This window comes from Oryctolagus cuniculus, chromosome 3, assembly GCF_051225735.1.
Source record: "Oryctolagus cuniculus isolate XC-2025 breed Fujian yellow rabbit chromosome 3, ASM5122573v1, whole genome shotgun sequence".
NCBI classification, from domain to species: Eukaryota; Metazoa; Chordata; class Mammalia; order Lagomorpha; family Leporidae; genus Oryctolagus; species Oryctolagus cuniculus.
In genome coordinates this window covers 32,124,468-32,146,468 of record NC_142869.1, presented here as the reverse complement: position 1 = coordinate 32,146,468, position 22,001 = coordinate 32,124,468, and the positions used below count along the sequence as shown (strand labels likewise).

The following is a 22,001-nucleotide window of genomic DNA, read 5'->3' as shown; positions in this document are numbered from 1 at the left end:
ATATTTTCACCTATTTGAAAAGCAGATCAGAGAGAGAGAGAGAGATTTTCATCTGCTTTTTCATTCCCCAAATGCCCACAACAGTCAGCACTAGGTCACATTGAAGTCAAGAGTCTAGAACTCCATCTGGGTAGCTGGATTGGAAGTGGAGGAGCCAGGATTTGAACCAGGAACTCCCATATGGGATGCAGGCATCCTAAGAGGTGGCTTAACCCAGTGATCTATGATGCCCACTGCCATGTGTGACTCTGACTGAGATACACAATGTTACTTTTTAAGCTTTGAGTTGGGATGTTACAAAATGGACTTAGCCTTTAGAAGTACTTCCTACTTCCAACCAGAGAGCTCTATTTCAATGTCACTTAACAGTGTCACAAGCTATCTTCTGCCCCAACCTCATTCCCTTCCTGGATTTTCTCAGGAGAAAGCCACCTCTGTCTACCCAGTTTCCTAAATTAGAACTTTAGCAGCCTTTTTGCCTCCCCCATCCAATCACCACATACTTATTATTCTATCTCTCACATGACTACAAATCCTTTAATTCCACTTCAGTCACAGTCATTGCCTTCAGTTTGAACCCTTGCTCCTTTCCTAGGGGAATATAAAGTCTCTCTCTCTCTCTCTTTTTTTTTGACAGGCAGAGTGGACAGTGAGAGAGAGAGACAGAGAGAAAGGTCTTCCTTTTTTTGCTGTTGGTTCATCCTCTAATGGCTGCCGCGGCCGGCGCACCGCGCTGATCTGGTGGCAGGAGCCAGGTACTTATCCTGGTCTCCCATGGGGTACAGGGCCCAAGGACTTGGGCCATCCTCCACTGCACTCCCTGGCCACAGCAGAGAGCTGGCCTGGAAGAGGGGCAACCGGGACAGAATCTGGCGCCCTGACCGGGACTAGAACCCGGTGTGCCAGCACCCCAAGGTGGAGGATTAGCCTAGTGGGCCATGGTGCCGGCTCTTTCTCCTCTTTTTAAAGAAGTATTTAGAAAGTTGAATTTACAGAAAGAGAGAGAGAGAGATCTTCCATCCACTGGTTCACCTTCAGATGGCTGCAATGGCCAGCGATGGGCCAGGGTGAAACCAGGAGCCAGGAGCCTCAGCTGGGTCTCACACATGGGTGACAAGGGCCCATACACCTTGGCCATCCTCTGTGGCTTTCCCCAGGCCATTAGCAGGGAACTGGATTGGAAGTGGAGCAGCCAAGATACGAACTGGCACACATATGAGATGTCAGGATTGCAGGTGCTGGCATAGCTTTCTTCATCCCCTCTTACTATGCAGAGTAACCTCACCACAAACACACTGGAGAGCCACTCAACTTCAAATTGTTCAGTGCCTCCGGTGTTTCCAGGATAAAATTCAAGCTCTTGGTCCCCCAGCATCTAATTTGGCGCAGACAGCTCTGGGGTTGTATCCCAGATTCAAGCACTGTCCAGCAGTGTGACCTCAGGAGACTGGACTCTCTAAGCCTTTGTTTTCTCATCTGCCTGAACTCACTGAGGACTGGGATTGTTTCACACATGTAGTGCCTGGCACACAGGACTTGAGCAATACTAAATCCAATCGAAGTATTGTCCTGGGAGAAGAAGGAATTGGTGCAGGTGCTAGCATGCCACCTGAGACATCCCCCCACCCCCTGTTGGCTGGCCCAGGTTTTGTCCTGGATGTAATTCCGATTCCAGTTTCCAGCTTGGTGTACACCTGGGAGGCAGTAAGTAGGTGATGGCCCAAGTAGTTGAGTCCCTGCCAGCCACGCTGGAGACCTGAATGGAGCTCTGGGCTCCTGGCCTTGGTCTGGCCCAGCCCTGGCCAGTGAGCCCTGGGGAGTGAGCCAGTAAATGCAAGATCTCTCTCTCTCTCTCTGTCAAATAAAGGAAAATAAGCAAACATTTAAAAAAAATCCTTCCTTTTTAAAGAAAGATCCTACTATGTAACGTCATTTCCTTCCAAGTCCGACTTCTACCTTTACGTTCACCATCAGGAATGGCCTGGCCCCACCCTAAGCGGTCACGTGATCCTGGGAAAGTTACTTCGCGTGTGGGTCTCAACTTCATTCTGTAAAATGGGACGGTTTTTGAGGGTTAAATGAATGTCTCAGTTGGAGGAGCATCGGGCGCATCGTGGCCAAACGTTAACGATTTGTTACCATCACCTTCAGCGAATCAGGCCCGTGGTCCCCCACTGTGGTTCTCGGTTTTGTTCGAGGAAACCTTCGTTGTTGTCAGTGGAAGGCGGCTGTGGGCGGGAGAAACAGGCGAGAACGCGGGGCTGGTGTGGCTCGCGTCCCGGCGCGGGGAGGGAGCAGCGCGGGCCGTTTCCCCGACGAGGAAGTGGAGAGGTGACGTGTCCTCAGGGCTCGCGCAGGACGCGCGGCCACAGCCCTTTCAGGGCCCCCGGTCTCTCCGAATGGTCAGCCGCGGGCGAAAGCCAGCACTTGGGAAGACCGGAGCGCAGCATTTGGTCACAGAAACGGTCGGCAATTCAGGTGCCACCAAGTTTGGTGAGCAAAGGAAAGCCGTCGGACTCGGAGAAACCGAGTTGCTGGCGGAGCAGGCGCTTTCCTCACCGGGGCTTTCTGCAGAGCCCCCCTGCCGAGGGCTGCCTCGACCAACGAACGCCCCCGGCGCTTCCCGCAGGACCGGAAAACTCTGGGCACCGGGCGATGAATGGAACCCGGAGTCCCGGACGCACCTCTCGAGGGGCGGGGCACCGCGCGGGGGCGGGGCATTGTGCGTCACGTGCCTGGACTCCCCGCGGGCGCGTGTAGGGAACTCTGGGCATGATTGGTTCCTCGTAACCAGGTGACCACAGGACGCGTTCCGGTTGGTAGGCGCCAGCCAGAGTGAGTGGCTTTCGGTCGAGAGGCGGCGGCGGAAGAAGGAGGGGCTCCGACCGCGCTCTCTGCCGGCAGTGGCTGCGTCTCTCAGCGCCTGGCGGGTCCCCACCCCTTTTAAATAAGCCGGGCTGGTCGCCGCCCTCGCAGACAAGTCGGCTCGAGGGAGGCGGCGGTGGCGCGGCGGCGGGGGTGCGGCCGAGGCCGGAGCCCTGCCCGGGGCCGGGCGGCAGGGCGGGCGGGCGAGCGGCGGGCGAGGCCGTGTCTCTATGCGCGCCGCAGCCCCGGCATAGCCCGGGGCTGCCGGTGCCGACCGCGCCATTGTTGGGGGAGGGGGCGGCTGCCGAGCGCCGCGGAGTCGGGGGCGAGCGAAGGCGCAGACGGTGGCGGAGAGGAGCGGAGGCGCCCCATGGGGAACACGCTGACCTGTTGCGTGTCCCCCAATGCCAGCCCCAAGTTGGGCCGGCGCGCGGGGCCGGCGGAGCCGGACTACGAGTCCGAGATCTACGAGGCGGCGGCCGGCGACGCGGTGGCTGTGGCGCCGGCACCCGCTGCCGTGGAGCCCACCGAGTTGGATTTCGGAGCCGGCGAGGGCCACCACCTGCAGCACATCAGCGACCGGGAGATGCCCGAAGGTGAGGAGGAGGAGGCGGGCGCACTCTGGCCTCCGCCGCCCCCCGGGTCCCTCGGGAGGCGGCCGCCGCCTCGGGTCCTTCCTGCCGGGAGCCGGCTTTCCCTGGGCTGGGCACCGGGGCTGAAGGCTGGCTCAGCTCCGCGTCCCCACCCCTTATTCTTTCTCTGACGATCTGTGCCGTTTGCTTCCCTTGGCCCCACGCGAACGTTCAGTGCTCTGTCCCCAACCCGGCCTGGGACCCTCCTGTGCGCGGCCCTTCCTGTTTGCAGCGTTGTTCATCTTCCCATGGGACCTTATCAAGACTTTTTGGGTACATTCTCTGCCTTTTCGCAAATGAAAATTGAAACACCCGGATTTCGGGGTGTGCATCCCATCTCCGCCCTCGCCCATCCTGATGGTGCCTAAGGGAAGGAGCCAGGTAAGGACCGAGGTTCCTGCCACGCACCCGTTGGAGTAGTGGATACCCCGCACAGTTCACACATTTAAATTCAGGCTAGATGTTGCTTCCGGTGTCTGCCTGGTGTTAAGTGGACTGTTTGCTGCCCCCATCCCCCGCCCCGTCGAAGCTGCCGAGTTCCTTCCAACTATCATTTGAACAGGAAAATATTATGAAGGGCTTAAAATAACTGTGAAAGGTGTGAAGCGCTACTGCCAGGACTGCGGGAAAGTGTGTGTGTGTGTGTGTGTGTGTGTGTGTGTGTGTGTGTGTGTGTGTTAAATCCGAGCAGTTTAGGCATGGAGTTCAGATTGCTTAAAAATTCCCGTTTTGACGGAAATCTGTGTGCAGCCCTCCTCCGATGACTTAACCGACTTCACGTACCTCGTCTGTTCTGGAGGAGAGGGTGGGGAGGTGTGGGAGTGGTTCCTCAGTGCTGCTCCAAAGTTTCACACGAGACAAATGCCCATCGAGAACTCTTGACTTGTTAAGGTCTGGGAACTAAAATGCCAGCCCCCGGCCGCGGTAGTGTTTGGTTCCCTGGCTCCCTCCCCTCCCTTCCCCCCACTTCCTAGACTCCGAGCCGAGTTCTTTACTGAGAATGCTGAGGGGGCTGGGCGGGGGAGGGAGAAGAGAGGAGGAACCACGTGTGTGTATGTAAAAACTTGGGCTCTTTTGGAAAGCTTTGAATCTAGGTAAAAATAATTCTGGCCAACACGGTGGTCCTGAATGACTGAGTGCTTTGAAGTAGAAAACATTGTAACGTATTTAAGCCCAGGTTGGCCCGTTTGTTTCATTTAAATGTCAGGGATGATTTCATTTCCAGGAGGAAAGATCTTAAAGGTCTTGTAATTTAACTTTCGTTGGGCTCTTAAGTTATTTAAAAATGAGAAAGATTAAGGCTCATGATGGATATTCCTGTGTAACTGGGAAGTACTCAGTTTTCAGCAGACTCAAAAATTGTGAAGGAATGAACAAAGGTATCATGTGAATTAATTGTACCTTTAAACACAGTGCATGTAAGTACTTGTGAAAACAGCACTCTACTGGGTGGTGCAAGGTAAGCCCCCAAGTGATTTTACAAACCAGGTAGTAGATGGGTAGTGATGGATTACAGCCCAAAATAAGATCTTTATAGACTTCTTTTGAGATTTACGGTGTATTTTCATGTGCATCTCATTTAACCCTTCCAAATACAAATAAGGCCTGTGCGTGATCTCCCAGTGTTGCTAACAAATGAATGAAGATCTGAAATGACTAAGCAGCTCCTGGATGGAAGAACTAAGGATTTCCCTGCTGATGCAGACTGACATGGCTGTGGTAGATAGGCCAAATTCAGTTCTTCAGAAACTTTAAGAACTTTTCAGGATGCATGTCATATGTCACCTGCAAAGTAGGTCTATCTCTTAGAACATTCCTGCTCTATTAAGAAATTTTTTTTGGTTTGTTTTATACAACTCAGAGGCAACATTTTATCTTGCCATCCTATATCTATATACCCATTCCCTGTGATGTATAAAAGCATGGATGACAGATGACTGCAACCTACCCAGCAGATAACTGTGGTGACGGATTTTAGAGCTTGTTCTGACAGTCCGGAGCTGCAGCTCAGAGGCCCCTGGAGGGAGGAACCTGAACAGGAGCCCTGAGGAGAACGAGTAAGGTCCCAGGCATTAGGCACAGGACTGTGTTGTGAGCACAGAACTTACCATTTTATGTTTGTTACCATGACAGTTAAATTTTTACCCAATTTTATTATTACTCAACAACTTTTTCCTACAGCGTTTTGAATTCTGGCTTTCGGAGCTTTGCTAATCTGCTGGCTAAAGTTGCTCTCATGTGACCCCTTGCTCGTCCTCCCTCTGAAGGGTGAGGGTACACAAGGGATTGGCAATGTGGTGTAGAAAAACCTCGGAACAATAGAGCTTTCCTCTTTTCAGTAGTTATTTTTTTTAAAAAAAGATTTATTTATTTATTTGAAAGAGTTACACAGAGAGAGGAGAGGCAGAGAGCAAGAGAGAGAGAGGTCTTCCATCTGATGGCTCACTCCCCAGTTGGTCGCAATGGCTGGAGCTGCGCTGATCCGAAGCCAGGAGCCAGGAGCCTCTTCCAGGTCTCCCACGCAGGTGCAGGGGCCCAAGGACTTGGGCCATCTTCTTCTGCTTTCCCAGGCCACAACAGAGAGCTGGATTGGAAGTGGAACAGCCGGGTCTCGAACTGGCACCTATATGGGATGCCGGTGCTTCAGGCCAGGGCATTAACCCGCTGAGCCACAGCGCTGGCCCCTTCAATAGTTATTTTAAACCCTCTTCTTTTCCCTTCTACTTTTTAAAACTTAATATTGATATGTTTGAAGTATAAAATTTAGAAAATACTGAAGTTATTTAAGTTCAGTGTACCCATGAGTCATGTTTATTTCTATTTTGAACCTTTTATATAGACGTAACATTTTATTTTACAAAAAAATAAGATCACACTATATTGTGCTGTTTTGAAGTTGTTACTTAAAGCAGTGAAGACAGAGAGGTTCCTGGAACAGTGCTTGACACGTAAGGTGTCGTTTATGCTAGTGCACTCTGCTATGACTTATGCTTTTTTTTTGGTAACTGGAAGTTACCATCAAATGGGTGGAGCCTCATTTATCCTTCCTTTGCACCTTTTAATAATAAAATCATATAGTCCCATTAAATGTTTGATTCTGGGACAGAGATAAAGACATCACCTCTTTATAGAATTGAGACAGTATACTTGCATTTTGATTTTACTTAAATCTACATGATGTCATTTTGTAGTTAAGACATTTTATTTATTTTTTGACAGACAGAGTTAGACAGAGAGACAGAGAGAAAGGTCTTCCTTCCGTTGGTTCACCCCCAAATGGCCGCTACGGCCGGTGTGCTGCGCCGATCCAAAGCCAGGAGCCAGGTGCTTCCTCCTGGTCTCCCATGCGGGTGCAGGGCCCAAGCACTTGGGCCATCCTCCACTGCACTCCCGGGCCACAGCAGAGAGCTGGACTGGAAGAAGAGCAACTGGGACAGAATCCGTCGCCCCCGGGACTAGAACCCCGGGTGCTGGCGCCGCAGGCGAAGGATTAGCCTAGTGAGCTGTGGCTCTGGCCTTAAGACATTTTAGTATTAAGTGTTCTCATTCTAAATAGAAGTTATCCTTGACTTTTTTATGGGGCATTAGAATTCCTCTTTTTGATTTCTTCTGATCTTCCTGGCCTGTCTTTTGTCTTTAATTCTGAATAGCCACCACTGTTAAGAGATGTCAAAGTCATGCTGGTCTTACATGATGGGTCAAGAAGCCGCATCAGAAGAAACTTAGATGGCGTGGGAAAACTGGGACAAACCACTCATTCCAGATACCCTACAAATGTTTATTGAGCACTGTTCAGTGGTTTAGCAGTGTTTCTGAGCAAGCAGTGGAACCTGAGGAAAAGCCTCTATCTCAGCTCTGATGCTCGCGTTCTGAAGCAGGTCCGGGTAGACAACATTTGAATGAAATCCAGACCATCAGGCAGTGAGGTGCTGGGAAGAAAGTACAGGGTAATGGACTGGGGAGGAAGGCAGTTGTAGCTGGGGTGGTGACAGGTGGTTGCTCTCCCTGAGTGATGTGTCAGTAGTGCTGATAGTGGGAGCTGAGAGAGAGAGAGGCAGGCTTCCATGCATAGGGATAGCTCATTTTGGAGTTCTCCTGGATGGTAACACTTGATTTGTGCGAAGCATAGAAAGACACAACGCAAACTGCAGCAAAATAACAAGGATGCCAGGAGGAGCACAGGAGTGCTTCAGAAAGTTTGTGGGAAGTGTGCATTATCTTTTAATTCTGTTTTTCAATGAACTTTTTTGAGTACCCTTGTATGGTAGGATGAGATTTCATATGTCTAGTGGGCCTTGACAAAGAATATGGCCTTTAGTTGTAATGGGAAACCACTGGAGAATTATAGGCAGGGAACTATGTTAATTCTTATTTAAAAAAAGATTGGACTGGCTGTTGTGTGAGAATTCACTATCAAGCCGACAAGGGTGGAAGCAGGGAGCCCAGCTGTGTGGCTGGTGCAGTAGTTCAGGGTGAGAGTCAATAATGGCTTGAACAAAAGATAAGGAGCTGAAATAGGCCGGTTTAAATAAGTTAACCTATGTGTAGGAAACAAGGATATGAATAGACAAGTCACAGAAAAGAAATGTAGATCCTTAAACAGCATTTCAAACAGAAATGCACTTGAAACCTGTAGTGCAAATTTTTTTCTTGCTAATGGAAAATCCAGAAAATGTGACAGGGTTTTCTTTGAGGCTGTGAAGAAAGCTACATTTATATATTGCTGATAGAAATGTAAAATGGTTTGCCCCCATAAAGGGGAATTTGGCATGTCTGACAACATTGCAAATGCGTTTAATCCAGAAATCCTACTTTGAGGAATATACCCTGAAGTTATAATCCACAGTTATTAAACAACATATGCACACATTTTCTGTTTGGTGAAATGAAGGTAACTTTACAACCCAGAAGTGTTACTTCTAAGGAATCAAGGAAAATGCCTTTAGGTATATAAAACTAAAAGAAGGTTATTTTGTGGTATGTTAAATGCCATGTCTTAGTTATGGTCACAGAAGCATAGGTTGAGGACTGAAACAGTTAAGGCAAGACAGAACTGACATGGGAGCAGGTATAAAAGTGAACTTCCATGGGGCTGGTGCTATGGTGTAGTAGGCTAAGCTTCCACCTGTGGGACCACCATCCAATAGGTACGCCAGTTTGTGTCCCAGCTGCTGCTCTTGCAATCTAACTCTCTGTGTATGGCCTGGGAAAGCAGTAGAAGATCCGGAAGAAGCTCCTGGCTCCTGGCTCCTGGCTCCTGGCTTCAGTTTGCCCCAGGTCAGGCTGTTGCCCCCATTTGAGGAGTGAACCAGCGGGTGGAAGACCTCTTCTCTCTCTTTGCCTCTGCCTCTCTGTAACTATCTGCCTTTCAAATAAATAAATAAATCTTTTTTAATAAAGAAAGGAATTAAACATCAACTTAAAGCATGCGTGCCTCAAAATACATCTTCAAGAAAGTGAAAAGGTGGGGCAGGCACTGTGGTGCGGTGGGTAAAGCCTCCGCCTGCAATGCCAGCATCCCATAAGGGCACCGGTTAGAGCTCTGGCTGCTCCACTTCCCATCCAGCTCTCTGCTATGGCCTGGGAAAGCAGCGGAAGATGGCCCAAGTGCCACCCACATGGGAGACCCAGAAGAAACTCCTGGCTTTGGGTCAGTCCAGCTCTGGCCATTGTGGCCACTTGAGGAGTGAACCAGGAGATGAAAGACCTCCCTCTGTCTCTCTCTCTGCCTTTGCCTCTCTGTAACTCTGTCTTTAAAATAAATCTTTAAAAGAAAAAAAAAAAGTGGGCTTCCAGACCTGCTAGTTCCTGATCTAGATGGGCACACAGGCTATGCTGTGCTCTGTGCCCTCTGGTGAGGAAGGCCTGCTCTAGGCCAGCGGGTAGGAATTACCTGAAGGGTGGAAAATGTGGACTCAGGGAGATAAAATCATCCGTTTACATGGTAATTGTGAGACATGAAATGTTTGTGTTATGGACCATAAAACCAATACAATGTGCAGTGTAGGGATGATAGAGCAGCTCAGTAAATCTTTAAATAAATAGGTGCCTAGGAACTGCTGAAAGCTTCTATTTAATTGGGATATGTTGAAATCAATCTTTTCTGAAATAGGCTGCTGCTGTCAGAGAATTTCTTGGTCACTACCCTCTCCCATTAATATTTTGACAAGAAAAATAGTTTCTTGACAGTTTGATTGCTTAATTGTAACACTTGTAGCCTTTAGTAATGCATTTTGTTTACTGTAAGTTGGGTATCATTGTATCATTTCACAATTTTAACATCTGTGTAATTGGGATGGATTTCAACAGTGAAAAAAGCTGGGGCCAATGCATGTTAAAGCCCCAGCCTGCAGCACTGGCATCCCATATGGGCGCTGGTTTGAGTCCTGGATGTTCCACTTCCAATCCCAGCTCCCTGCTGATGTTCCTGGGAAAGCAGGCAGGGTGGCCCAAATCCTTGAGCCCCTTCACCCCTGTGGGAAACCCGGAAAAAGCTCCTGGCTTTTGATGGGCTCAGCTCAGGCCATTGCAGCCATTTGAGGAGTGAACCATTAGATGGCAGATTTTTCCCTGTCTCATCTGTAACTCTTTCAAATAAATAGAATCTTAAAAAAAAAGAAAGAAAGAAAGAAACTTGGTTAGAGGAAAAGCAATATTTGCTGTCAGTGGTGTTTTACAGATTTCTTCTGAGGTCTGTTTGCATAAAAATCCTAGTTTAATGTTTTTGAATTCATGCTTTTTCTACAGTAATGTAGCATGCTGTTAAATTAGGCTTCTATTTAACCAGATAGTACAAAAGTGGTGAGTCTTAAAATAGTGATTTTTTTTCCTCCTAGTCATTTGGGCGTGGAGTTAATGGGGAGTACAAAAATAATTGTAAGTGTGTGAGAGTTTATTGCCTAATAACTTAAATATTCATTCTATAAAATAACAAAGTGTGGTATTTGTCATTAGCAGAAAGTACCATTTACATAGAAAACTGGTAGCTCTAGGAAGGAAATTAATAGTTTGTGCAAACCTCATACCTGCAGTACATACAGATAGGAAATTCACCAAAGTGGAAGTATCATGACCAACTATGGGAAAATGATCACCCTACAAATGTGATCATTTGTAAATAAATCCAAATTAGAGCCACTGGTGGTATTTCTCTTTCATATCAGTGGAAACTGTTTAGTATCCAAAGTTGGGGTAGGAGCTAAAACTGATAGAATTATACCCTGATGTTCCCTTACCTCTTTTAGAAAGCAACTTAACAACTTAGTTGAGCTGTGGAAATGATCCAGGCTTTGTTCTAGTCATCCTGCTTGTGAAAACCTTGCCTGAGGATATTTTTTGAAGATAATTTATTTATATATTTCAACCTTTTATTTATTTGAAAGGCAGAGTTAGGGGGGAGAGGAATAAGAGATTATCTTCTGCCTTCTGGTTCATTCTCCAAATGGCCAAGGCTAGACCAGGCTGACCAGGAGCCTGGAACTCCATCTGGGTTTCTCATGTAGATGGCAGGGACTTCAAACATGTGGATTTATTTATTTTATTTGAAAGGCAAAGTTACAGAGAGGCAGAGGCAGAGAGAGAGGTCCTTCATCCACTGGTTCACTCCCCAGATGGCCACAATGACTGGAGCTGCGCTGATCCGAAGCCAGGAGCTTCTTCTGGGTCTCCCACGTGGGTGGAGGGGCCCATGGACTTGGGCCATCTTCTGTTGCTTTCCCAGGCCACAGCAGAGAGCTGGATAGGAAGTGGAGCAGCTGGGACTCGAATCGGTGCCTATATGGGATGAGGGCACTGCAGGTGGTGTCTTTACCCACTATGCCAGAGCGCTGGCCCCAGACCATCTTATGCTACTTTCCCCAGGGCATTAGTTGGAAGCTGGATAGGAAGTGGAGCAGCTGAAACTTAAATCAGGGTTCATATGGGATGCTGATGTTGCAAGCGGCGGCTTAACACACTGCACCAGGACACTGGCCCTCTGGCCCATAAAGGTTATTTTAAAATAGTATTTGCACTGAGGTTTTCATCATAATTTTAAAAGAACAGGACTTTGTGAGTGCCTAAATTCTGAACATGGGGGCTTGGGTAACGAATACCATGTGATTGGCCATTCTGTATCTATTAAACAGTGAGCCTGTGCTACACTGAGGTAGAAATTGTTTTTCTGTAACAAAAGAAGACTTAGGTTGCATGCCAATCACAGTGGCTGGAGCTGCGCCTATCTGGAGCCAGGAGCCGCCTCTGAGTCTCCTGCCATGGTGCAGGGGCTCAAGGACTTGGGCCATCTTCCACTGCCTTCCCAAGCCATAGCAGAGAGCTGGATCGGAAGTAGAACAGCCAGGAATCACACCAGCACTGCAGGTGGCAGCTTTAGCCCCTATGCCACAGCACCGGCCCTTATGGATAACTTTTAAACAGAATGTTATTTTGGCTTTTGCAGATAGTTGTTCACGAGAAGCATTTGTTAAATAAGCTAGTGGCTTTTTAGGTGTTTCTACCTTTAATGTGATCATTAGCATTACTTGATAAACCAGGTGTCAGAGTTGGAAGTCAAAGAAAAAAAATCTCTTGTATAAACCAGGGAGTTCATGGAGTTAGTGAGGTGCTACTTAACCCAGGAATAAAATAGTCCCCTTAGAACCGTTCACAATTCTATTTTCTATTGATCTCTACTAAAATGACTTTTCTCTGTAAAAGGAGCCACCAGCAACTCCTGACTAGCTAAAGATCGTAGAGGACTGCTCTTTCTCTGATTCTTCGGGAGTCTCAGGAGAGCTGTGATTGATTGGCCAGCCCTGGTTCGTGTGCCCACCCTAAAGCCCTGTGTTGGAGGTGTACCAGTTGTCATTTGGGCTAAATTTGCTTTTTCCCTGCATGCTGTCATTTCCTTGCCTGCCTCCATTCCCTCCCCTTCCCAGATATTTTTGGTGAGTATGTATGTATTAAGCCAGCTGCTCTTTGATTCTGATATTTAATTTTCCTCTACTGCATTGACAATTGTGAATTAAACTTTTATGACATGTACATAATACAACTACTTTTGTTAATAATTCTGTAATTTGAAAAAAATTTTAAAATATTTGTTTTAATTTATTTGAAAGAGTTACAGAGAGAAGTAGAGACAAAGAGGTCTTCAATCCTCTGGTTCACTCCCCAGATGGCTGCCATGGCCAGAGCTGTGCCGATCCAAAGCCAGGAGCCAAGAGCTTCTTCCAGGTCTCCCATGTGGGTGCAGGGGCCCAAGAACTTGGGCCATCCTCTACTGCTGTCCCAGGCCATAGCAGAGAGCTGGATCGAAAGTAGAGCAGCCAGGACTAGAACAGGTGCCCGTATGGGATGCTGGTGCCTCTGGCCAGGGCTTTAACCTGCTGCACCATGGCACCGACCCTGAAAAAATTTCAAGTGGTAGTATATTTGCTTTCTTTTGGTAGGAAGTAGTTCTAAGCTTTAGGCTAGATACAGCTATTAAAGTCACTGCCTGTCACTTTGTACAAAAATAGTTTCATTTTTCCTAATTGCTCTCATCGTCTCATCTTTTCAAAGATGTGAAGAAAAGAAAACTTTAAAATAGTTTTTGAGTGGGTCTTTTACATAAGACTGAGTTTCTCTAAAACTATTAAAGTTTAATAAAGTTTAAATCAGTGAGTACTTTCATGAAGAACAAAGCAGTTGGTTTAGCTATGTAAGTTTTTGCTGGCAGCACTCTAAAAAATGGTGACTCCGATTTCTGTTAAAGAAGAAAATCCCCAAAATATGTTCATGCAACATTGTAACCATATTACTTGGAAGGTAAAGAAGGATTGTGGAATGTTTAGAGGCAGTAGTCACCTGTAGACTGATTTTTAATACATCATTGTGCATTTTGATTCTTTAAGAGCCAAGCATTGTGTGTACACATGTACTATAGAATAGGTAGATTACTATACTATACTATACTATACTATACTTACTATACAATACAGAGATATATAGTACATTCAGGTTTGGCCACTGGGCTTGTTTTTAAAAGGTAGAACGATTACCAACATGTAACTTGGGAAACACTGTCAAATATATTGTTCGCTATTATTCTTTCTGGATCTTGGTCCACTTTCTTACAAGATGAAGTGGTATCTTGAGATGGACATTGTTGAGGAGTGTCAGGGTTCTTTTTCCTCCCCTCACAACAAGTGTCATAATTTCCTGAGGGCAAAATTTGTTTCATGAAAATTCAAGAATCTCTCTAATAGTCTTGACTGAATTGAAGAAGTTTCTCAGCTTTGTGCAAAGTGGACTGCAGCCAGCTACCTTGATGTTAAGCCAACATTTTTTAGAAGCAGTACTATGATATACTTAAAAGAGATATTTTAACAAATATACTTTGAAGCCCCAAAGTAATCATGCCGTTAGAAGGAAAAGATGAGAATTTAACTTTGGAAATTGAGGAGAAAAGCTAAAAATCAGTTCTTATGATGGAAGTGGTTATAGCTTAGAACATTGAACTTGTATATAGCTCTCTTAAATCTGCCATGATGTATAACTTCCAGATAAATCACAGCTAACTAACTGAGTTCCCTGGTTGAACAGAGTTAGATTTAGCCATTTGATTGAAAAACATTTGCCTGAAACAACATTCTGTGTTAGCATATTTGATGTATTGGGCTGGCAGCTGACAGTCATTGGCCACAGCATCACTTGCTGCTTGAGACTGTTCCTGAAACATGCTGGCAGTGTCAGTATAGAGGAGGGGGGGGACTGCATTTCTACTTGGTAAGTGGGAGGGGAAGAGGGCATGTATCAGTTTAGTTTCTTTGCATCTGATTATTTAAAAGCATATTTTTAAAACAAAAAAATTTTTTTTTGACAGAGTGGACAATGAAACAGAGAGAAAGGTCTTCCTTTTGCCATTGGTTCACCTCCCAATGGCCGGTGCACCGCGCTGATCTGATGTCAGGAGCCAGGAGCCAGGTGCTTCTCCTGTTCTCCCATGCGGGTGCAGGGCCCAAGCACTTGGGCCATCCTCCACTGCACTCCCTGGCCACAGCAGAGAGCTGGACTGGAAGAGGAGCAACCGGGACAGAATCCGGCTCCCCAACCGGGACTAGAACCTGGGTGCCAGCGCCGCAGGCAGAGGATTAGCCTATTGAGCCACGGTGGCGGCCTAAATGCAGATTTTTTTTAAAAAGTCTAGATATAGGCTGGTTTTAGTCCATGTATAGAGACATTCTATGATTTTGTATTTTCCAGAATTTTTATATTGGAACTTTAATTTCTAAAGTTTCTCCAAGACTGTTAAAAGTGCTTAAAATTGATGTGTAGCTGTTTTTAAAGCTGTCTACTTTTCTACTCAACTGAATTATCACATATTTTTTCTCTTTCTCTATAGATCTAGCTTTGGAATCAAACCCTTCTGATCATCCAAGGGCAAGCACAATTTTCCTGAGCAAATCTCAAACAGATGGTAAGACAAAATCCTCCTGGTCCAAAGACAAGACTGAAAAAACAATTTGTTTTATGGGGCATATACTATAGAAAGTATTTAGAAGAGTTCATATTTGTTTAAATTTTTCAAGTTTTTAAATAGTCATTTGTTTTTTAATGTGTATTGATGTTCTTTCCTTTAGTTGTCACTGTTTTAATGAGAACATGTAGAACTTTATGGTTATACACATTGACACCTCTTTGTCAGCATGATTAGCTGTACTCTTTAGAAGTAGTTGTGGAGTTATTTCTCTATGCTACTTTGCCCTTTTTGCTTTGTTGTGAAAAACATGTTTTAAAAATGAATAATGGGATTTTGGTTACAGTTAGGTTTTCATTTTAACAAATCACAGAAATCAGTTTTTATATATGGTGATAGAATCTGTGATTTTGGCCTCATTTTACAGTGTTCTAAACAAATAGGCCTGTCTCACATCCCATCTAAGGCTACTCAGAACTTATAAGCTATTCAAAGCTTTTTCTTCTTAATGTAGTAAAAGAGACTCAGTGCGTGAAACTGCTATACATTTTCTGTGTCCCGTTAGTTTTAGGATGAGAATCTTCCTGCTTATTTTTCTTAATGTTATGTTAAATCTTAGTTTATTAGCTAAAAAGCCATGCATGCTCAAGTTATCCAATTACTTATGATAGCAAGAATACAGGAAGCAAAGGTTCAGTAATAATATTTGGGAGTGACAGCACAGTAAAAAAAAAAGGGGGGGGTGTATTTCTAAAGTATGATTTCGTAGTTTGTATGTCACTTGTCTCAAGCCAGTCATTTCTGGTTAGGGTTCTTGTATTTCCCAGTTTCTTCTGCAGCCAGGGGCTTCTCATGTAGAGAAGAGTCTATGTAGGAACAAGTGCCCATGTGTCTTCAGTGGTCAGGAGCGGTTGCTTATCGTGCCTGGTTAGCAGTGGATGAGGAGGGTGTGTGGGAAATAAAGTCCCTTTCTGGAGCTTTTACTTTTCCTGACCTTTGTTAGAGCAAAATGATTTTGTGTGCTGTACATAATCCTGTTCAGTTACATATGAACCTCATTTAAGATTTAAATTTAAAATACATACTTCACACTTGTGTAAAGACTTTTTCAGTAGCATTTTTTTTTTCCCCAGGCAGAGTGGATAGTGAGAGAGACAGGGAGAAAGGTCTTCTTTTGCCGTTGGTTCACCCTCCAATGGCTGCCACGGCGCACCACCCTGATCTGATGGCAGGAGCCAGGTACTTATCCTGGTCTCCCATGGGGTGCAGGGCCCAAGCACTTGGGCCATCCTCCACTGCACTCCTGGGCCACAGCAGAGAGCTGGCCTCGAAGAGGGGCAACTGGGACAGAATCTGGCGCCCCGACCGGGACTAGAACCCGGTGTGCCGGTGCCGCAAGGCGGAGGATTAGCCTAGTGAGCCGCGGCGCCGGCCTAGTAGCACATTTTCATAGATTACCAGGGGTGGTTCAGGATGCTTCAGGGCTTCTGGTGCAGCACTGGTCATTAGCATTATCAATTGTTGGGTCCTAGAACTGAATGGAAGCTGTATGTGTATATGTAAACATAGAATCAGAAAACACTATTGGGTAGCAGTTCAGATATGTGACAGGTGACTTTCTTATCAAAATTTCTCAACTGGCCTGATTTGTTTTGCCCTCCTTTTTTATTTTTGGAGATCTTTTCATTTGCACCTAATGAATACCTGTTAGTCCAAAAAGTAAAAGTAAGTTTTTAGATTTTCCTTTATGAGACTCACCTTGCCAGATGATTTAAATTATTGATTTCATTAGAAATTATGAAAAAGAATGGAATTTTATGTTATTTTGTACGTTGGTAATTCATTGACTATTTTAACAATGACTTTTATTCTTCTATGGCATTCGTATCAGAATTAATCAATGTTTTTTATTCTTAGTGCGAGAAAAGAGGAAGAGCAACCATTTAAACCATGTAAGTAAACAATTAAAAAGTTAAGAAATGAATGCTTTGCATTGAAAATATGTCTGCCATGATATCTGAAAAATATAATGGGAATACTTTCTGTGGATTTTCTAAACCTTATTTTTCCCAAGTATCAGATTTATTCAGGAAAGTCCTTGGCTTAGTAGTGGCCATTTTTTAAGGTTTTCTGACATTTAAGTTAAATTTCAATTACATCATTGTAATATAAAATCTGCCTTAAATTTTGTAGTCTTGTTTTTAATCAAAGTAACGCAATTATAATATCAAAATTAGCTTTCAGTGCTACCTGTTAACTTCTTAGCCTGATAGGTAAAAGCTTAGCTCCCTCACTCTCCTATGGCCTTATTCTCCCCACCTCCATTTCCTTGACATGTATTACATTTTTTATTAGGTCAGTAATCAGTATTTACATTATATTTGTGCAAATATGTTCACTACTGAGTCAAACAATATTCTGACTGTACCTCCTTTGAGTATACTCATCATTCTTTGTCTTAAAGATCTCTAAAATTCGAACATTTTTCCTGTATAATCTCCCTTTCCCTAGTCAACATCAGCTCACACACCTAAGTGCAGTAGCCCTTGGCTGGTCTTCCTGCTTTCGCATTCTTCATTTTTGTGTGGAAATAATTTCCTGATTGTATTCACTTGCCTATTTTTTAACAAGTATTTCCCCCTCAGAATGTTGTAACATTTGTCACATGCCTATCAGAAATATTTTCCATCTACTAAAACACATCTGTTCTGTTTTTCTCTTGTAGACAAACTTCCTCAGCCTTTTGTCATCCTACTCCAATAGAGACGACTGGTTTTTCACTAGGTCTGCTCTCTGTTTTCCTGGGATATCTCTTTGAAGTCATCTAGGATCTCACATAACTGCTCTCTTGTGTCAGATCCTCTGTGTCCTAGATTCTGTTTTATTCTGTCTCATTGTGCTCCCTTGTTTTACTGGAATGCATTTTACTAGGGTTCATTTTCCTGGCAAGGGCACATGGGCATTTTCAGAGATCTCCCCTGTCTGAAAAACCCCTCCTGTTTGATGGAGTGTAGAATTGCAGCTTGAAACTAATTCTCATGGTTCTTGAAGACATTTCTGTTTTGACTTCTCGTGTATAGTGTTGCTTTTAAATCTGTTGCCATTGTATGATACACATTAGCCAGGTTTAGTCATTTTTGCTCCATTCTTCCGTTCTTGGATTCTGAAATTTCATAATACGATTTGGTATGATCAGGTTCATTTTATTGGCACCACTAATGTGCAGAGTATGCCTTCTTCTAGAGAATTTTCTTCTTTGATATTTTCTCTGTTTGTTCCTTTTTCTTGTATGTTATTCAGATGTTGGGCCTCTTAGACCAGACCATTGTTTCTGCACAAAATGTCTAATTTTCTTTCACTCTTATTTTCAGGTTTCTCTTTTCGCTACACTTTCTGGAGAGCCCATGACTTATGCTCTGATACTTCTGTTGAATTTTTCATCTTGTTGAGGGTGTTAGGAATTTTTTTTTAAGTTTTTATTTGCTCCTAAAGTTTTATTATTTTCATGAGTTTATTTTTCTTACTATTTTTAAAATTAAAAATTATTTATTTAAAAGGGAGAGAGACAAAGAGCGAGATCTTCCATCTGTTGGTTTATTCCCCAAATGCCTGTAATAGTTGGGACTACGCCAGGCCGAAGTCAGGAACTCCAGCCAGTCTCCCACATTGGCAGGAACTCAAGTATTTAAGCCGTCGTCTGATGCCTCCTAGTGTGCACTTCAGAAAGAAGCTGGAATTAGAAGTAGAGCTGGCACTCAAACCCAGGCACTCCATTATGGGATGCAGGCACCCTAAGTGGTTACCCCTTCTTGTTTAGATCTCTTTTATTGGAAGCTTCTGTCAAATGTAGGGGGCCCCTGGGTTTCTCTACTTGGAAGCACCAGTGTGAGCAGGACTTGTCAACTGAAGGGTATCGCTGGGAGGATTTGGGGTACTTCAGTGTTTTATCTGGGTATCTTAATGTTTCTTCAGAGAAGGATCTCCCAGTTTTCTGCCTGAAGACTGTCTTCTTTCCAGAAGCTGGGCCAGGAGTTGGAGATCATTTCCGTACACAGTTTCCCCCCATTATTTCCCTAAGACTGACAGCACTGAGCCCAGAAGCCCTCAGGTTTAATCCCTCTAGAGAATACACATCTAGATTCCTTATAAAAAGCATATTAATAGGCCTGGAGCTGTAGCATAGCGGGGTAAAGCCGCCTCCTGCAATTGCTGGCATCCTGTATGGATGCTGGTACATGTCCCAACTGTGCCATTTCTGATCCAACTGCCTGCTGTTGGCTCCAACTCCCTGCTGTGGCCTGGGCAAGCAGTAGAAGATGGCTCAAGTGCTCAAGGGCCCCTGCTACCTGTGTGGGAACGCTGGAAGAAGCTCCTGGCTCCTGACTTTGTTCTGGTCCAGCCTTGGCTATTGGGCCATCTAGGGAGTGAACCAGCAGATGGAAGATCTCACTGTCTCTCTTTCTGACTTTCAAATAAATAAACATAAAAAAAGACTAGCTGGACTTCAAGCTCTAACCGCAGAATTTCTTTTTCTTTTTCTATTTTTTTTTTTAGGAGGTGAAATAGCAAGGTTTATTAGGGAAGGGACATCCGTAAGGACAGATGGGCACCTCTCCAGACAGGACCTGAGAGAGTGCAGTCGTTCGGACTGGGGGTGGGTGGGTAGGGGTTACATTAACCACAGAATTTCAAATGACTCTTGGCCTTGTTTTTTTTTTTTTTTTTTTTTTTTTTTTTTTAATTTATTTTTGATGGGCAGAGTGGACAATGAGACAGACAGAGAGAAAGGTCTTCCTTTTGCCGTTGGTTCACCCTCCAATGGCCGCCGTGGCCAGTGCGCTGCAGCCGGCGCACCTCGCTGATCCGATGGCAGGAGCCAGGTACTTATCCTGGTCTCCCGTGGGGTGCAGGGCCCAAGGACTTGGGCCATCCTCCACTGCACTCTTGGGCCACAGCAGAGAGCTGTTGGCCTTGGTTTTATATTCTACTCTACCTTCCAAGGGGTTGTGTGCCTCTGTGCTCTGAACCTGTATTGTGTTTTACAAGATAAACTGGCTTGCTTGTTCCGTTCCTTGTCACTCTCCATAAGTGCCGAAGTTGTGTTTGCTCTGCACTGTCAGTTATCTCTCCTCTATCTTTTTCATGTTTCAGACATTAAAAAACATCTGCTGTCAATACTGTCTCCCAATCTTGCGTGTAAACTTTTTATTTTATACTGTTAATTCTAATGAGGTTTCAGGAGGCAGAGGAAATAGACTTGTCAGTCTACCAGATTTTACCCAAACTTAAAGTGTAAATCTAAGTTTAAATTCAGTGTAATTAATACTATTTAACTAGACATTTCTAGTTCTGCTACAACTGGCAAATTACAGTTGTCTACTAAAGATTTAAGAATTCTATTCAAACCACTCACCCTGTCGTATTTGTCCCCTGTAGTGCCATTGTCCCATTACTGTGTAATGGAGTAATTTCAATTAATGGCTAAAGTGTTGGAAAATTTTAAGTTAATTAGAAGTTGTTAGTTCTTAAACATATTTAAAACATACCTTGTAAAAAAGAGAGGATAAAAAAGTGAATTTCAGTTTTTTTTTTTTTTAAATAGGTTAAAATAAGGGATAGTAGGCACAATGGGTAAAGTTAGTACATGGGGGTAGAATGTCTGTATATACTTGACCTCTGATGATAAGGTGGGGTTGGGACTTACTGGACTACTAGAAAGATTTATTTTCTAGTTTTTCTCATTTGGTTTACAGTCTACTAAGTGTCTCCTTGCTTCCTTGTAAAGACTGTAATATTCCATACTCTGTCATTTGTGCTGTCTGAGTGAAGATAAATGCTATTCCTGTCCCCATGTGTTTTGTTTTGTTTTGTTTTCTGACAGGCAGAGTTAGACAGTGAGAGAGAGACAGAGAGAAAGGTCTTCCTTTCCATTGGTTCACCCCCTAAATGGCCGCTATGGCTGGTGCGCTGTGCCGATCTGAAGCCAGGAGCCAGGAGCCAGGTGTCTTCTCCTGGTCTCCCATGCGGGTGCAGGGCCCAAGCACTTGGGCCATCCTCCACTGCCTTCCCAGGCCACAGCAGAGAGCTGGACTGGAAGAGGAGCAACCGGGACTAGAACCTGGGGTGCCGGCGCCGAAGGCAGAGGATTAGCCAAGTGAGCTGTGGCGCCTTCCCCCGTGTGTTTTAATAACTGTCAGTCAGTAGCGGTTTTGTGATTTGATTTTTTAGTAATTTGCATTTTTTAACCTAGAAGACTTTTATTTAAGGTATATAAACTTCATGCATTTCATATACACAAATTTAGGACCATAGTGATTCTTCCTACCTTTCTTCCTCCTCCCTCTCTTATTCCCATTCTTATTTTTTACTAAGATCTATTTTCAACTAACTTTATACACATAAGATTAACCCTACATTAAGTAAAAAGTTCAACAAATTGTATGAAAATAAATTAAAAAAAAAACTCTTCATCAACAGTCAAGATAAGGGCTGTTCAGTCATGGCATCTCAAAGTGTCAATTTCACTCGTATAGATTACCTTTTAGGTGCTCTATTAGTTATCACAAATCAAGGAGAACATATGGTATTTGTCTTTTGGGGACTGGCTTGTTTAGTAATTTGTGTTTTATATCCATGTGTTTGTCAGTATAGTTCATTGAGGTTGTGAGCCAGCAGTGGTAAGGCTTTAACCATAAAGGACAATTGTCTTATATTTTCAGGCAGGCTGAGGGAGGAGAAAGTTACTTGTTGGCAGCCGGGTTCCAGATTTTGCTCAAAGGCTTAATTATGCCCACCTCTAGTCTCAAGACACATGGAGATGCTCTTGATAATGAGAAGTTTGAGTAGTTGGAAGAAAGTGCCATGTCACGTTTTCTGGTCACTCTGAAGTTTGGAAATGACCTGGTTGGGAAAATAAAACAAAATAGTCTTTTCCCTGAAAATTCCTTTGCCTGGTTGTTGAGTAGGAGTTTAAAGCAAGCCAGAATAGCACCTGGGGAAGTATTCAGTGTTTCTTTGGCTGGATCTAGGCATAGACCATACATTGCTGAGGTGCTAAATGAGCCTCT

At 44.6% G+C, this 22,001-nt stretch overlaps 1 protein-coding gene across 3 annotated transcripts in view; it reads left to right on the top strand.

The window, feature by feature from the left end:
• Positions 1-2,980: 2,980 nt before the first annotated feature.
• CCNYL1 (cyclin Y like 1) overlaps positions 2,981-22,001 on the top strand; it is a 40,174-nt gene continuing 21,153 nt past the window's right edge. Inside the window, exons 1-4 of one of the 3 annotated variants that reach the window (XM_089329966.1) lie at positions 3,095-3,461; positions 14,860-14,934; positions 16,852-16,886; positions 17,660-17,718. In XM_089329966.1, the coding sequence (XP_089186092.1) occupies positions 3,236-3,461; positions 14,860-14,934; positions 16,852-16,886; positions 17,660-17,718 (395 nt within the window). In that variant the 5' untranslated portion in view covers positions 3,095-3,235. Of the gene's footprint in view, positions 3,462-14,859; positions 14,935-16,851; positions 16,887-17,659; positions 17,719-22,001 lie in introns of all 3 variants that reach the window. The other 2 variants (XM_051848244.3, XM_051848245.3) reach the window with 2 other exon arrangements.